Source organism: Zosterops lateralis (genome assembly GCF_965231275.1).
Source record: "Zosterops lateralis genome assembly, chromosome: 8".
In the NCBI taxonomy this organism is placed as follows: Eukaryota; Metazoa; Chordata; class Aves; order Passeriformes; family Zosteropidae; genus Zosterops; species Zosterops lateralis.
Window position 1 is genome coordinate 14,923,142 of NC_139768.1, and position 17,662 is coordinate 14,940,803.

General features: G+C 56.6%; 1 protein-coding gene across 3 annotated transcripts in view; it reads left to right on the plus strand.

The window, feature by feature from the left end:
* Positions 1-5,754: 5,754 nt before the first annotated feature.
* Positions 5,755-17,662, plus strand: part of KCNIP2 (potassium voltage-gated channel interacting protein 2) — a gene marked incomplete at its 5' end in the record, with an annotated part of 43,209 nt that continues 31,301 nt past the window's right edge. For 2 of the 3 annotated variants that reach the window (XM_083866756.1, XM_083866752.1), the window contains one exon: positions 5,903-5,975. In XM_083866756.1, coding sequence (XP_083722882.1) covers positions 5,903-5,975 — 73 coding nt within the window. Of the gene's footprint in view, positions 5,976-17,662 lie in introns of all 3 variants that reach the window. The other variant, XM_083866754.1, reaches the window with a different exon arrangement.

Consider the following 17,662-nt stretch of genomic DNA (forward strand, 5'->3'; position numbering starts at 1 on the left):
CACAGGCTGGGCCATGCTCTGCATCCTCTGCTCTCTGTGCTGTCCCTCCAGGGCTAATTGAATCATGTGGCTGGAAATTGAATCCAATTGAATAGATTAAATGAGCCGGGCTTGCCGTTCACTGCAGCACAACTCAGAGCCTTGCCAAGCTGCTGCCAGAAGCTGGGAGCTCCCAGGAGTCCCGTGGGGGCAGGAAGGGGCTGAGGAAGGCTGCTGGGAGATGGATACCCACTGTGCTGGGCTGCTTCTCCAGCTCTGCTGTGACAGATGAGCCCTCAGCCATTTCTCAGTGATGTGCAGCCTCGCTGTGTCCCAGGGCCCACAGGTCACTGCTACAGGCATACAGAGGTTGGGTTGGCTCGTTTCCCTTCTGAAGCAATTAATGACTAATTAGCTGGAGCTCCCCTGCTCCAGGGTTCAGCCAGGGCCTTTCCAACAGTGTGCAGAGGCTGGGATGCCCTAATGACCTGTGGCTGCTCAGGAGTTCCAATCCTGTTGTTCCCCCAGCTTACAAGTGGAGCAAGTAGTGCTCCAGCAGCACCCACCTACAGCACCCCAGCCCCATGCCCTGCTTTTGGCCCCTCTGCTGCAACCATTGCCAGGCCGGTGGCATGGGATAGGATGGAATGGGATGGGCAGCTGAGAGCAGAGTGCTGAGACCACAGTAACAGCAGAGACATCCCCTCCCATGGAGGTGAGCTGGGGCACAGGGCTCTGCCCTGGCGAAGCTGGAGGACACGTGTCTGCAGTGTGGACTCGCTCATGACAGAGATGCACATCTGTTCTCATAGCAGACCTGAGCTGCTGAAAGAGTCCCTGGTGTGGCATCCAGCATGGCATAAATGAAGGTTGGAAATAGTATCTAGTTCCTCTTTAATTAAAACCTGAGCCCACAGGCACTGAGCACACAAACATGAGACGCTTTATAATGCTGGGAGGGCTTGTGAGGCTCAGAGTGTGTCCTGAACCCAGGAATGTTCCAGTCTCCACTACCCAGACCAAGTCTTTTCTTCACACAGATTTTGTATCTGTTACGCAGAAGTGGCAAAGAAACATTCTGGGTGGACACAGAGCCCCCCTTCAGCCCACCCAGCAGTGAGGCCATACTGGGGAATCCCTCCTTGCTGGAGACATAAGCAGAGGCAGGTGACTGGCTTTCGAGGATACAGAGTGTGATGCAAAGCCCTTTCTCCCTCCTGCACACCCAGATTTCTCACACCTGCTGGTTTGCATTTGACAGAGGAGTTTCCCTTCCTCCTGCAGCATTCCTGCTTGCAAGGCTCTCCCAGCAGCTTGCAGCATCATCTGTTCCTCCTCCAGCTTTGCAAGATTTTTCAGCAGCTGAAATTCCCTCTAGGTTTAAATCTTACAGTGACTCCCACCTGCCCATGTGTCTCTTAGTGGAGATGGGATCATCCCTCCCCTGTGTGTGTCCTGGCTGATGTCCCCCTGGGGCATCACCTCCCAAGGACCTTCTGGTCTGCTGTAGCTGTTCCAAAATCCCAGAGACCCATCTCTTCACAGAGACCAAGGGCTTGTCTTGGTCTTGTGTTACTGAGATCCATTTCCTCTGCAGATCTGGTAAATATTGTGGTACATTCCTGAGTGAGGCCATGGGCCCTGCCTGGAGCCCTCCCCAGACATTTGCATGGCCATGAACATCTCTGCTCCAGACTGGGGGCCTGTCTGGGTTCTGGGACAGGAATAGCCCCTGGTACAGAGCTGCTCATCTCCATCTACTGGCATGTTTGCAAGGGGTAAAGCTGGTTTAAGGAGCTCCTTTGTTTGCCCTCTCTCTCTCTAGAACCAGTCCCTGGGTGCTGAGTCTCTTGTCCCAGCCTGAGAGCTGCCTGGGAGCCCTCTGTGCTGTGGAAGCAGAGCTGTCCCTTGTCGCCAAGTGTAAGTCTGAGACCAGAGACACCAGGTGACCACAGCCAAAATAGGATTAATGGCATCTGCTGGGAGCACATCCCAAGGAGTGCTATTGATGACCATGGCTTTAAAATACTGTTAACAGTGGATAAAGCACCATGATTTTGAGCACTCAACAATTACATCTCTGTTTGAAATTTCCTAAAGATAGGATCAGACTCCTGAGTTCTGCTCTCTGCTTTTTCAAGAGAACTAATAAGAATGGAGATATGCAATTAGAGAGTGTGCAGGCTGGTAGGGCAGATCAATGCCTTGTAGTTACCTAATGAAGTGTTAAATTACGTCTTTCCCTGTCCCCCAATCACATTCACCCCAGGCTGTTTGCAGAGAGCAGAAGGCCTGGGGGAGAGCTCCCTGCATTCCTCTACCCCTGAGGTGTAGATCCAAGCACTCCTGACTCCTCTCCAGGATCGTCTTCTGTGGTTTGGGACTGTCTTGTGTTTTGTGTTGAGCCTAAGGTTTTCAGCAGAGGAGTGTGGGGTCTTGTGGCCCCAGAGCTGGGGTGTCCCAGCAGGGAGCAGGAGGCATGGATGAGCCAAAGGGATCAGTCCAGTATTACAGGGTGAGTGTCCTGGGTGGGGAGCAGGGATGGTTGTGGGTGGGCTCAGCTTGGTCCAGCCTGGGTGTGGACAAGGCTGGTGACAGCCTAGCACAGTTCTGTCTCCAGCAAGGCTCTTCATCTGCTGGATTTCTCAACTTGTTCTCTTCCCCAGTTATGACAAGGCTGCAGTGGCCACACGATGAACTGGGGACAAACGAGGCTCCTGGACAGCATGAGCCTGCTCCTACTTTCCAGCCTTTCTCACCCTGAGTCATTCCTGGCTGCAGCTGCACTGCCTGGGGAGCAGCAGTAATCCCGTGCAGATGTCCCTTATCAGAACTTTGCTGTCTCTGTCAGGGTGACAGATAGGCCACTTAGGGAACATGCCTTGTGCCCGGGCCAGTGTGAATGGGTGATTTCCATCATCATGAGGCTGTCTGAGTGGGCCCAGGGCCACTCTGCCTTGGAGAGGCATACGGTCTGGGGTGCACCTCATGGGGCAGCACCATTTTGATGCCCAAGCTGTCTTCCTCTGTGTTTTTCCTACTCATCCCACCCTTCTGCTGGCTGTGCCAAGCCCTGGGGCTGGTTTACATGTCTCCCTTTCTCTCATGGCTCACTGCTGCTGTCGCAGGGATGATGCACAAAACCCCTGCCCACTCCAGCCGGCTCAATCCATCCACCTGCCTGCCCTCCACACTTCCCTGGCCATGGGCTTTGGAGTATGGGCTTCATGGTTAGGCCTGTGGAGCCTGTGCCATGTGTTGGCCATCTAGAGCATGGCCCTTCCTCCCAGTTACCCCTTGTAACTGGGATTGGGTTCTCAAGAGCTGACAGAGCTCTTTCTATCCTCTGGAAATAGTTAATCCAGTGACATCTTCTGCAGTGCAGACCACCAGCCCTGTCTGTGGCTGGCTTCTGCCCATCCTGAACCTGCTGATTGCTGTTGTGGTGGATGTGGCCAGCAGCAGCCAGGCTGCACAAGGCATACTTTGATTAAAGCCTCAGACATGGCTTATGTGTTTTTCCTCAGCCTGCCCCAGTCTTTTTGCATCTGCTGCACGTCCTGGTGAGATTGAAAAGTGTTGCAAGGGATGCTCAGCATTCTGGGGTGACTTTGCTGCTGTGCCTGTCCCTGTCCAGACATGTTCACTGAGGCATCTCTGCACCCAGTGCACCCACAGCAGGACACCTCTCTGGGTCTGGACAAGAGGGCAGAGACCAGGCCCATTCCTGCTTCTCCCACTCTGGTAACCTGCAGACCCCAGCTCCCAGTGCCCAGAGGAACATTTAGGGAGGACGTTGTATTTTTCCCAAGCAGAGAAAGGCTCAGAGGCTGTGAATCCTGGCAGAATGCCCAGTCCTCCTGTCTGCTAGGGAAAGGAGCTGTAACCAGCGATCAAGTGAGTTGTGTCCCCCTTTTTCTACACTGTGGGGAGGGTGGGATATGTCAGCCTGGGCCTGGGGCTGCCCCACCCTACCCTGTGGTACCCACCAAACTGCCCAGCTTCCCCCTCTCCCCAGCCTGGCAAAGCATCTCTTGCTTGCCTGCCGGAACAGGAGCACTTAGCTGGGATAAAAATAGCCATGTTTGCCTCCCAATGGACCAGGGATGGCAGGAGGTGAAAACTTCCCTGTGCAGCTCTGCTGGGCTTGCCACATCCATAGCAGGATCCACCCCGAGGAAGGTGAAGTTGGTGGGTGAGCTTGGGCATGGATCACGAAGTGCTCCCAATGTACTTCCCTGGGACAGTGCTGGTCCCCAAGGGCAGCCAAGAAAACGTGGCCAAGCACGGGGTGGAGAGGTTGTAGCAGGGAGGATGAGGAGGCCAGGGAGCAGCAGAATGGACAAGCCCAGAAGTGCAGGGGATCTGTGGGTTGGCTAGGCTCCAGTTTTGCTTGTCAGGCTAAGCGGAGGGGCCACTGCCAGAGCTGTCCCGGGAGTTTCCCTCCAGCCAGTCACTGCAGGCTCCGTGCATTGGCCACAGGGAGGGCTGGGGGAATGTGTTTAGTTCTCCGAGCATTTCTCCACTGCGTTTTCCTTGCTAAATGGCTCTTATTTTTAGATCCAGGCAGTTGCTAAGCATCACTGCCTCGCTAAGGCAGCTTCTTTCATGGCTTGACACCAAAGCACGCTGACAACACGCTGCCTCGTGAGCATGGCCCTCCCTCCTCGCTGATCTGGATTCCCTTCTGCCCTGCGGCTCCTGTGCGCCGGGCTGGCACGGGGATCAGGAGGGATGCTTTGCCTCCTCCCGAAGCCCCTGCTCTCCTCTGTCTCTCTGCATGGGCGAGAGAAAAAAGGGAGGAGCGCTGGGAAGCGCTGGGAGCTGGGCAGCCCCTGCGATGTGCCCAGGACCCCTGTCAGGGTGCACAGTCAGTACTCGGGCAGTGACATGACAAAAGCCCCTGGCTTTGTCCATGGAGGGGACTCAGTCTGAATCCCCCGGGGCTGGCATCGTGCACAGATGGCAACAAATAACCAGGGGCAGCAGCGGGACATCAAGTTCCCAGTGCCAGATGTACCGGTGGGCTGTGAGCTCCTCTCTTGGCAGCACCGTTCCTCTGGAAGCCTCCCTTGCTGCTTCACCCTTTCCCCGGGGCTGCAGGAGATGGGAGTAAAATCCTGCTAAAGACTCCCACCCTGCAGGGAAAGCCACGCTCGGGGTGGGGTCGGCAGTGGGACCCGCACCTGTGCTTGGCTGCCCTGCCCACACCTCTCCTGCACCTCCTGACCCCTGCCCATCCCCTCCGTCTCGGACTGATTTCTCATCCAGCTTCTCCCCTCAGACTGAGATGCAACAGCCCCGCGGGACTGGGCACGGCTGGGGTTCCCCTTCCGGGGGTCCCACGGTGCAGCCCGGCGTGGGCACTGACCCCAGGGCTCGGGGGGCTCTCGTTCCCCCGCCGTGGGCTCTGGGGGTCCGCGCCCCTCCCGTCTCACGCCTCCTCTGTATCTGTCCCACTCTCCGTCCCTGCGCGGTGCCTGTGCCTGAGTCTCATCCGAACCGCCGGAGCCCGCACCTCGGTGCAGCCCCAAGCAGCTCCCTCTGCCTCCTCCCGGGAGCGCCCCCGCTCTCCGCCCCCCGCCCGTGCCTCAGTTTCCCCGCGGCGGCGGGGCCGGGCTGGCGGTTCCCGGGAAGAGGCGGGGAAGGAGGAGAGGGAGGGGGCGGCCGTGCCCAGCCCCGGCGGCGGCGGGGACCGGGGCGGCTGCGCGCTCCTGCTGCCGAGCTGAGCCGTGCCGTGCCGAGCCGAGCCGAGCCGAGCCGAGCCGAGCCGAGCTCCCGGCACCGCCGGCCCCTGGCGCTGCCGCGCTGAGCGGCGCGGGCGGCGGGGCGGGGGGAGGCGGCGGCCGCGGGCAGCCCCTGCCCGCCGGCGCAGCCCGTGCGCCCCGTCGCCGTTCCCCGCGCCGCTCGGCGGGGCGGGAAGATGCGGAACAAGGGCAGGAAGGAGAGCCTGTCCGACTCCCGCGACCTGGACGGCTCCTACGACCAGCTGACGGGTGAGTGCCGCCGCCGGGGAAGGTGCAGCAGCCACTCGGAGCACGGCGCCGGGCGGTCCCGGGCACCGCTTCCAGCCCCGCTGAGCCCCGCTCCCTGCCCGCTCCCTGCCCGCTCCCTGCCCGCTCCGCTCCGCCGCACGCCGTGCTCGGGGAGACGGGAAAGCCGCGACCCCGGCGCTGGAGCAGGGGGACAGTCCCGACCCTCGGGGGGAGGATGTTCCGGGGGCGATAGGGCTGGTCCCAGCGTGCAGAGATTGTCCCGAGGCAAGGAAAAGGCCCCGGACGGGGGGTGGGATGCTTGGATCGCTTTTGGCCGCCCCCCATGTTCACACTCCCTCACTGTTACACCCGAGCCCCTCGGGACACCGGGGTCTGGCGCTGGGCTCTCTCTGCCCTGCCTTGGACCCCCGCTGCACCCTGGGGTGGCACAGCAGCATCCCGGCCGCAGGTTCCCCAGGGAGGACAGGCTCGCTCTTCTCGGAAAACCCCAGCAGCACCACGGTGCCTGGTGTCTTCACCCATCACCCGTTCTCCCCTAGAGCATCCCTTGAGATGTCCCGCCCCTGGATGGGATAGCTGTGGGACAGAGAGGATTAAGACGACCCATTTGTGACCCTGTTATAATTCCCCTTCATCCTCTGCCCCATCAGGGAATTGCCGAGCATCCCACATCCCACAACATCTGTCGATCCGTCACACCTCATCCTCCACCGTCCGATAGGGAAGCAGCTGGGCTGGAGCTGGCAACACCCCTCCTTCCCCACGTGCTCTCCAGAGATCAGGCCAAATCCTGTCCCCTTTCAGGGCCTCTGTCGCAGCAGCTGTGAAATGGGGCAGCAGTTCCCACCTGCCTCCCGGGACCCACGGTGGAGCTGAACCTTTCCTCGGCCGGTGGTTCGGTGTCCTTGTGCCGCAGGCGCTGTTTGTGTGCACAGGCGCCTTCCCTGAGTCCCGGTGATGCTTTTCCTGCTGAAGTCTGGGGTGGATTTCAGGATTTGCTCTAGAATTTCAAATTGGTGGTGGTATCAGAGCAGGACCCCTGCTCTGCTTTCCTGAACAGCCCCACACATGGGAAACACTGCTTACTGTCTGCCCAAACGTGCTGTAGGGAAGATATTTTTGAGCTGTGTAGGAACTTGGAACCCACACACAACTTTTGGTTTCTCCGGTAACTTTAAAATGTCCATATGGATTTAAATCAAATCAAAGATAAAAATAAATTCCAGTCTCTCCAAGACTGAGACCTTTTATGCCTGGGCTTACCTCTGAGCCAGCTGTGCAGCAAGCTGGATGGAGTGGAGCTGTGCCACCATGCAAGTCCCTGGCTGCAGGGATGGGGCTTTCTGGAGTTCTTTGGGGAAATAAGGCTGGAAATATGTGCCCCATTTCCCAGAGTGGGAAACAGGCCCCGTAGGGCATGTCACTCATTTCCCATCACTGTCAAGTCAGCGACCTGCCAGGGCAGAGCCTGCAGTAGCACCATGGAGGAGAGGGAGCTGGTCCCAGTGGCACTGATTGCCCCTGTGCTGGCTGAGTGCAGTGAAAATGACCTCCCCTGTGGAGGGAAAGTTGTCTTTCTGGGAGAAAGTGTAGAAGTGATGCAGGCAGGAGAGAGGAGGCACCCTTAACCTTAGGGGGGGTTTACTAGCTTGACCCCATGCCTTCTAACCTGGTCTTGGCCCTCCTGATATCGTGGAGGTGTGGTGGGGAGTCAGGACCTCCACAGGGCTGTAGCAAAGCTCTGGGGTGAAGCTGGCAGTGCCTGTGTGGGCTTAGCATCTACCTGCAGACAGGAGGGCTGCTGCTGGCACCTGCTGTTTGATAGCTCAGCTCTGCTTGGTGTCAAGTATGAGCAGTTTGTGGTGTTCCTGCAGCTTTGGAGACCCCCATCCATCAGGATGTGCCAGAGTTTAGAGAACATCTGCCATGCAAGAGCTGTTAACCGAGAGATGGTGTCAGGTGAGGCAACAGCCCCACAGCAGCTCCAGTGGTTGCTGGTGTGTACAGGGACAGAAGTCAGTCCTGCTGCCTCCTCGTCACTGCCCAAAATCAGGCGTGAGAGCAACATAATTCCCACCTGTGCATGCCCAGAGAAGGGTTAGCAACACTCACTTCCAAAAGGAGAGGGGCTAAACAGGAAGCAGGACCCCCAGCCATGCTCAGGGTAGAAACACTCCACAATGTCCACTCATTCTTAAATTTAAAAAGCTGTTGAAAATGAGGGTGCAGTGACAGTCCCCACTCCCTGCAGATGCCCAGCTATGCGGGCACGTGGATGTGTGTGTGAGAGGCCCGAGTGAATGAGAACTGCCTGCGTGTGAGCAGTGGGGAGAGCAGCAGCGCTCCCGGCGCCGGGGGAGCACGGGCAGGCTGTGCTGGGCGGGCCGGGATGGACCCTGCCTGTGCTGACCCTGGTGCTGCGGCACGGGGCAAGGGCAGGAAGCAGCCGTGCCTGCCTGGCCGCTGAGCCTGCGGCTGGGCACCCACCTGGGTGTTAAGGAGAGAAATGTTCAGGTTACACCACCAGGAAATTAAACTGGTCCATTTCTGGGATATTTAGATGACGCTAGCGAGAAATAAAAGCCATCCATAAATTACATTATTCCTCCAGCCTCTAATGGCATGAGCGATTAGTGTGCAAGCAGAGCCCAGACCCAGTGTCTCAGGACTGCTCTGGCCATGGCTCTCCATGCAGAAGAAATGGGAATTCAGAGCCACTTTGTCCCAAGAAGTGCAGGTACCATATCCCTAACTCTGAATGCTGGCAGTGTGAGAGGTGAGTGAGCTTGGAGGAGGGTTTCTCTCCTGCCTGATGCTCCACAGGGATGTGTGGGCATCAGAGCTACCCTAGCTCCAGATCTGGAGCAAGGGTGGATGGCCTGGGACTTGTCTTACCCCGTTGAACAAACCCCTCTGAGCCATGCTGTATCCCATGAGTGGGACAGCATGTGCCAGCACAGGGTCAATATCTAGGTTGTCTGGGGTGGGGCAAAGCCCCTAACTGCCTTTTGGAAAAATGAAGGATTCATCTCCAGGGCTGTTGGGCCCCCAAAAAAGGGTTAAGAGGCTCACTTTTTACCCTTCCTTTTTCACCCCTGCTTTTTTCCTCCAGTTGTCATCTGGGGACTCGAGCAACCGCTTTGCTCCACCCCAAAGGCAGCCGCAGCATTTGCAGGGTTGAGCAATTGCTATAGAGATCATCTGCAGAGCTTTGGGATCCTCCTCTCTCCAGAGGCACAGCTGATGGATGGGGACTCCCCAACTCCTAGCACTTTTAGCAGCCCACCCTGTGAGATGAAAGCCTTAGGCAGCAGTATAGTGGCAGTGCAGCATCTGGCTGAGCTCTCTTCTCTGCCTCAAGTGAGGGTGTTTCAGAGGTATTTCTCCCCATGGCAGTAAGAAAGGAGAGGTGAGGCCAAGCTGTCTCCACAGACACATCAGAGGGAGAACAGGCCAGCTGGATTGTTGAGAAGACAATGGGAGCAGGGTTCCAGTCTCTGCCATGGGATAAAGCTGAGGAGCTGTGTCCTGGCAATGCCACAGGAGGGTCCCAGGTGGTGGGCAGATCTAGGGCTGTGCCAGGGGCTTGTTCTGCTGCCAGTAAATCCAGCAGCTTCATCTGTCTGCTCAGAGCCCATGATTAGCCAGGTGGGGGGAACATCTCAACCAGCTTGCCATAGCGTGGGACTTCCATCTGCACGGGGGATAATTTATTTCCCAGAGTGTGGAGGAGGTGTCAGTGCTAGCCTGTCCTAAGTAATAGTGTGTGTAGGGGGAAGCACTGGGATCTGCAGCTGGAGGATGGAGTGACAGGGTCATTGGGTGGGAGCAAGGGCATGAGCAGGCAGGGGCTAGCGTGGCTGCAAGTGTGCTTGGCAGGTTGTGTGCAATGCCTGTGTGCTGAATGGATCCCAAGGAGGGGAAGTGGGGTGGAGACCATGCCCAAGACCAGCTTGCCCATGTCCAGAATAAAGGTCCTTCTCTTGCCCAGCTGCTTCCTCGAAAACAGCCCTCGGTGCACAGCCCTGTCCTCATGGGTCTGGCAGGGCCAGCTACCTGCATCTCTCTGGTCACTGTCAGGCATGGGTTGTCCCTTCCTCCTAGCAGCAGTCCCCAGTAGGGGCGACACCCACCAGTGTCCTTCCCCTGGGTATCTGACCCGTGGGAACTGTGTGTTGCCCGTCCCCCTGCTCCCTCGCTAACCTGCCTCCCCTCCTGCTGCTGCCTCATGCAACCTCCCTCTGCTTGCCACTTCTGCTCCTGCAGTCTGGCAGTGAGGCTGGGCTGGAAGCCACACTGACTCTTGAGCCAGGTCCCCATGCTCCCAGGAGGTCCTCTGTCAGGGTGGGATACTGTAGGGAAGGGTCTCCCCCTTGTGTGCCAGGGTTAGGGACTCCCATGGGTCATCTCTGTGCCAAAGCGCCTTGCCCTCAATGGCTGCTGCACCTTCCCGGGGTGATGGGACTGTTGCCTGACTCTGCCTCATCTCTGTCTGCTGTCTCCCTCTTTCTGGCATCTGTACCCTCTTCCTCTTCCCTCTTTGCTGTCCTGGCTTGTCTGCAGTCCTCTGATGCTGATGACTTCTCTCTCATGGGGTGTTGTGGCATTGCCAAGATCCTGAGAGTCCCTGATGGAAGGGATGCTGCTCCTAGCCACACGTGGGGCAAGGGGCATGTGAGTGATGCTGCTGGGTACCACTGCTCACAGGCAGATTGGATTTTGCAGGTGGAAAGGCTGGAGCTGAGGTTTTGGCAGCCACTGCTGCATCCCTGCAAGCAAAGGCAGGTTGGAGTCCATGGGGAATTGGTGGCACAGGATTAATTGGCAGGAAGTTTGTGGATTTGGTTGGGCCGGTTAAACGGCTGATCTCTACAGATGCTGATGCATAATTCATGGATTATCAGAACTCTGGCCAAGGGATACAGCTCCTGCTGCACAGGGATGGCCACGGACAGGCTTTTTCACCATCTCTGTGTCTGGGCATAGAGTTTTTCCTCACTGTTAGCCATATTACAACTAGAAAAGGTATCTCAACTCAGTGATGCTGTTCTCATATGTGTTGTGCTGCAACGAGTTGCCCTCAGAGCTTTGGGAGCCAGGACATGAGGAGGTTTGGTCCCTGTAGCAAACTCTGGGGTCTTCCAGCTGTATTGGGTCCATATGTCCCAGCTGGACCTGAGCCTCATGCATTAACATCCCAGACATCAGTGGGTCACGCCAGCCCTGAAGGACAAGGAGACCCCGTTCATGGAGCTGCCTCTGCCTCACTCCTCATTAGTGATGTTTTCATTAGGGGAAGTGGTTTGATTTTGTTTAAGCCAAATTGCTGTGCTTGGGAGATGATAAATCCATCTGCTGGCAAATCGCTCTCCTGCCGCCAGGATGGATCCCAGCCCTGCTCTCTAATCATGCAGCAGATAAATGAGCCTTTAGTGAAACAAATCTTCCTGTCGTCTCTCGCCAGGGGGGCTGAGCTGGGTGGTCTGATGCCGTGGCAAGGGGTTCTGGCTTGAGGTGGGGCCTCACAACCCTTCACTAACACTGTAGAACTCTGAGGGTGGTTATTGCTGAGCAAGTGAACTGCTGGGGCTGTTGCAAGCATCTTCCATGGGAGCGAAGGGGCAGAGGAGTCCCTTTCCATGGGGCATAGTCTGTGGATGGGTGCAGGGGTCATGTTCAACCCACTGTCAATGCCAGAGTGCTCTGCTGGCAGCTGGGGCTGGGTGCATGCCATGCCAAGGGGGTGAATGGCAGTGTACAGGGGATGAGTGACCCTGCTCCCAGCGATCCCTCCCTTTGAGGGCTTTGCAAATGTTCTGTGGCATCTGGGCTGTGCTGGGTGGGAGGCTCTTACTGTGGTCCTCCTGTCCCCGAGTTGCTGTGGCTCTGGCTGCTTCTGGCTTTTAAGTAAATTTGTCTTCCTCTTCAAATGAAAACGGGTGGTGCAGCCCCTGGGGAGCAGTGAGAGTAATTAGCTTGTTTGGAGATGGAGCCCTGCAGGAGGGGAGCTGGGGGCAGGATACTGCTGCTTTCAACAGGAGCTGATGGAGAGGGGGGATGTGGAGGGCTGCCACCTTCACTGCCTCTGAATGTGAGCTTCCTGGAATGTTTCCCCTGTGGTCCAGGCAGGGTAAGTCACCTATGGACACTCCTGGGGAAGGCACTCACTACCATTGACAGGCACTTCTGTGTCCATGCCTTGTGTGTCTCTTCAGCCCCAAAGGCTCAGCTCCACCAGGTTCAGATGACTCCAGCCCCATTTTGGCGGGAAGCACTCTGCTTTTGAACCTGTTGGGTTGGAGATCCCTTCTGTTTAGGGAGCTGACACCTTTCCCAACCCCAGGTTGGTGTTGGCATTGCTGCTGGGGACTCTTGGCAACAAGGTCAGTGTCCTATCCATGCTGCTCCTGCTCACTCCACCCAGGGACATGGGGGGCCTTGAGACCCTGAGGTCTGCAGGACATACAAGCAGGAGCTCCACTCTGAGCATGTATGATCATCCAATTTCTGTGTCAGCTTCATCCTCAGTGAGTGTTCTAGGGGTTGTGCCCTGTGCAAGAGGGGGCACTGCACACCCCTGAGTGCAGACAAATGTAATCCACGCTCCCCTTAGCCCTGGGCTGTACCTGGAACGGGCAGATGGGAGGGAGGTGTGGAGTCTCACTGCTCACAGAGAGGTCCATCAGGGACCGTGCTGCAGCTGCAGCAGCAGCAGTGCCTTTGTGTAGGCAGAGAATACTCAGAGCCCCGAGGGGCTGGCAGTGGAGATGGACAGCGTCACCTGCGGTCCCTCTCCAGGGAGCAGGTCAGGGACAATGATGGAGTGACTAACTCAGCAGGTGGGGTGGTGGCACAAATCTGCTGCTTTAGCTCTGCCCTGCAGAGACTTGAGAACTGAATGGAATTGGACACCCTGGTCTGTCCAGTTGTCCCAGTGAGACAGATCCCATGGCAGCAAAATTCCTCCTGGGGAGGGGCTTGACAGTCTGAGGGAGAGATGGGCTTCTAGGCAAGATGCTACCCAGAGAGACTGGTATGACCCTGTCATTGATCCTCTGTGGGGCAGACAGTGGGACCCTGCTCCTGGCTTCAGGCACTGACCCCAGCAGCAGAGCAGGGATGCACCAAGTCCCTTACCTGTCCTCTTCCTATTACCAACAACTCATTTAGGGATGGTGTATCATTGGTGATGGTCTGGCCAGGAAGAGAGTCACAGGGAAGAGGGGTTTCCTTGATCCATATGTGGAAGATGGAGCCCTGTGGGATGCAAGGAGGCACCAGAAAACTCTCACACCCATCAGGAGCCAGGTGAGGAAACAGGGAAGAGCCATCCATCTGCTTTCACTGGTTACTGCAGCCCATGCAGCTGTGGTGGGGTGAAATGAGAACTGGCCTGCTCGCTAACGAGATTAGACAGGCGAGCCATTGCTCCTGGTGCCTTTGGTTAATCGCTTCTTCCTAGATTGAATTTTTTAAAATTGCATTGCTTACAGAAAGCCCCTGAATGGGTTTAAAGGCAATAATCCACCTGGCCCTCTGTCACTGCAAGGGCCCCCCTGGGGCTACTTGGCAGTGGGTTGTTGAAGTCCCCGGTGTGTCTCCACGTGTCTCTGGTGTCCCCAGGAGGTGGCTGGCAGCACTGGCCCCTGACAGCTCCTGATTTATTCCAGGAGGGAATACGCATTAATTTTTAATGGTGTGATTTAGTGAAGTCTCCAGAGGTGAGGAAGAAGGGACTGGGTCAGATGCCAGGCTCTGTACTGCAGCCCATGTGTACTCTGTACTCTGTACTGCCCTACCCACTGCTGCCTCAAGGTCCATGGTGGGCAGGTGCCCATCCTGCTGGACTCCTAGGGGCATGCTGGATTTGGGTGGTTCAGTGATGGGGTACAGCACTCCCAGCCCTGGTTGCACTTGCTTAAGTTCTTGTCTGACTCTGGAGCAGGGAGAGACAGCTGCTGGTGCCAGGTTCTGGGTCACAGCACAGGTGGAAAAGGGGTGTGCGGCTTGGGCAGCACAGTAACAGATATTATAATATGCCGTGGTTATGACTGATCCCAGTATATCCTGGAGACATCTCAGCCCTCTCCTGAGTGGTGGGATCTGCCGCTAAGTACCTCTTTCTTTCCCCCCTCATTCTGCTTCTAGCAGTTGATCTCCTGAGCCCATCCCCAGCCCTCTGCTGCTCGTGCTGACCCAAACAAATTTCTCCTGGAGCCCGCCCTCCCTGCTTGCTTCCCCTCCATCGTGCAAAGTGAGTCACTCCCAGGCACCAGGAATCATTCATGTCATTTCCCCCTTTGCCGCAAAGTCATTAATGCAAGTGGAATAATTTGTTGCATAACGGAGAGGATCAGCGGGAGCACTGCTCTGGCAAGCAATTTCTGGCCCTGGCCACCACTGCCCTGGGAGAGGGCAGCTTGATGGGATCCTGCTGGTCCCACGGCTGCACCATGCTGGCAGCAATGGGGTCAGATCCCTGAGGCATTTTTCCAAAACCAAGTCTTGCCTGAAGCCCAGCCGGGGGGGATGAACCTGTATGTCACGGCCTTGGTGTCTGCTCATCCTCACACAGATCCTGTGAAAGGGATGTGTTCCAACTCCCCCACAGTGACACAGGCAAGAAGTGTCCCCCATATTGATCAGAGTGTGTATTGTGGCACTCTTTGTCCTGGCCACATCCCTGCCTCCTACCCACTCCAGCTCCTCTGAGCTCCCCAAGGGTGTGAGTGTCACCAGTGCTTCCCACCAGCAGCCAAATCCCTCCTGGCTTCTTGCTCCAGAATTGGGGACTCCAAAATGTCCCAGCAAGGGTGCAGGCAGCTCTGAAACTGCTCCCAGTGAGTTCCCAGCTGGCTGTTTTTGGTGTAAACCCAAGTACAGCTGGTGGTATCTCCTGGGGACCTTGCAGCCTCCCAAGCAGAGGGCTGCCCAGAGGGGGGGACTTGCCACCCCACCAGCAAAGGTGGGTACGGAGAGCCTGTGCTTGAGTGATGCTCGCTGTGATTGTGGTAGATCCAGTGTCTCCCCTGCATATCGAGTGGGAGAAGGGCAAGGAACAGTGCTTTAGGTGATAGGAGACATTGTGGAGACTGCTCCCCCTCCCCAGGGTTAATTTCCTTCTATCCCACGCTTGGCCAGGCATTAATTTAAAGATGCTGTAATAGGAGAGGGAGAGCGTAAGAGGATTGGGCTGAGGGCAGGAGGATTTAATGAAGGGAAGGGATGTGGCTGGGACTGGGGGCTGCCCAGGGTCTGATGGTGCAGGATGGGCAGGAAGTGCTGTGCACTCCTCAAGACTGAGCCACGCTGATATGTCCCAGCATGACTCATATGTGATGGCACCCACGGTACCCTCCAACAGGGAACATGGGAGTGAAGCTTTTCCTCTCCTCAGGGAGAGCTGCTGGTGGCTGGGTGGGGACGGGGCTGTGATCTGCTTGTTTGCAGTGTGGCCATGCTGTGTGTTCCACCTGTCTGAGCCTTGCATGAGACACCAGACACAAGTTCAAACCCAAGCCTGGAGTAACCCAGCAGAAGGGCATCGTGCCTGGCTAAGGAGACTAGGAGGGAAGGAACAGGCAGAGCCCCTTTGGGGTGCCATGTCCCAGCTGGGACTTAGTGCCCTTTACTCAGCTGGGCACCAAGCCCCTCGGTGCAGGGGCTGCACTGAAGCAGAAAGGGGAAGAAGGACATGGTGTTTAATATTTCCAAGTGACTCACTGAAAACTGCTGTTCCTTGGGACTGGTCACCCCCCAGCATCCCCCAGGAGGGGCTGGGATCAGGGCCACCCCAGTGCAGTGTAAGGTGGAGGGAGAGGCTCTTTTGGGACCACACCCATGGAGGCAAAGGAGCCTTTTCTCCTCCTCCATCTCTCACAGACTCGAGAGTCCCACCTCTACCTTGGACCACAGTGCTGGGACAGGGATGTGAGTCCCAAGAGATTGTGGTGTCCCCCCAGCCCCACACCATCCTTTGCTTTCCTCAGCAGTGTTTGTTTTCTCAGCCCGCCCTGCTGTAATTACAACCTGCTGTCACTCTCTGGATAATACATCTTCTCTTTTATCACTGCTTAATTAAATAACTGTGGGGAAGTGAGGGGCTGGTAACCCTTGTTTCCTAGGATGAACAGCCCAGTGGCACTCAGGAGGTCTCCCGGGGCTGGCAGAGGAGCTGGATGGGGATGGCTGTGCCCTGGCCTGGGCAACATGGCTGAACATGGGGTACCTGCATGCCCTTGGGAGGGATGAGGTGCTGACTTTGTTGTTCATGGGCACAGGATCTCTGGCACAGATGTTTCCAGGCCAGCCCTGAGGAAGCGCCCTGGATGTGACCACTGACACCCCATCTGTAATTCTCTCCTCAGTTTAGAGCCTTGCCTGCTACCAGGCTAGGAAAAGCATGTAGGCAGGGTCTGCTGCCAGGCCAGACACCTCTGCCCACAATTAGTTGGTGCTAATGAGTGTCCCTGGCAGCTGCTGCCAGGTCAGTGATCTCTGGCAGAGTATCTGCCAGGCTATCCCCCTGTGAGACCAGACACATGGGTCCCACTCCCTGCTTAGCAGAATATCCTTGGTTGTGCTGTTGGTCCTCAGTGGAGACATGGCTCTCTCTGCTCAGTCTCCATCCCTTCCCTCATCCCTCTGGTGTCTCTCTGCCTTTGCACCTTCCCCTGGAGGCTGGTCTCAGTTTGGGCACTGTCAGTGGTGCACCTCCAGGTGCTGCCCCTGTGTCTTTCTGCTCTGGGTGCTCCTTTCTCCCCATCACAGCTACCCCACAAGTTGTTGTAGCAGTGGAAATGGAGTCTGTTATGATATCCTCAGGAGCAGGATATGGCCCTGTGTGCTGGTTTTGCACTTGAAATCATCACACCCTGTTTAAAACCACGTGGGCTGGGGGGTTAGGAGTACTCCCCTGGGCACTGCTCATTCTGCTATGATGGGTTGGGGATGAGATGTACAACATGTCTGACTGGGGTAGACTGGGAAGTTGATGTCCCCCACTGTGAACAGCCCTGGCTCTTGGGGTCCTGGCACAAAAACAATCAGTCTGGTGATGGAACAGTTTTAGATGCACTCTAGATCTTTGTGGCAGCATGTTGTGGGGAGACGAGTTCCATGATGATTTAGGGGTTGTGTACAGGTGTGGAAACATGGAATGACTTGCAGGCTCAGGGTAGCTCTCCTCCTGGTGTGCTGCCCATCCTCACAGCCTGTCCTCCTGCCTGCCCTGGATTTGCAGCTCCAGACTCGATTTGCACAGATCAAAGCCCAGGGCTATCTCTCATCTTGGCTTACCTGGGTCCCACCTGCCCCCAGCCCCCAGTGTGGGGGAGGTTTGGAGGTAATCCTTGCAGATGGAAGGAATGCTGCTGGCTAATTATAGCAGAACCTCTCACTTTGTGGGAACCACGGCAAATTGTCCCTCGAGCCCTGGCAGCAATGGTACAAATCTTCCGCTAATTAGACTTGAAAGTCCTCCCGTGAGCTCAGACACAGGATAGATATTTGATTATTAACATATTTATTTCTGAATCTCTCTGCAGGTCTTGCACTGGAAGGCTGTACTCCCCCTCCATAATTGCCAGGCACATTTATTCCTATCAAGAGTGCCTGGGGCTCCAGGGAGGGGGGTGCTGTTCAGGTCTGTGTGCTAATTTTTGGGATTGTCTCATTAAGGTGTGTAG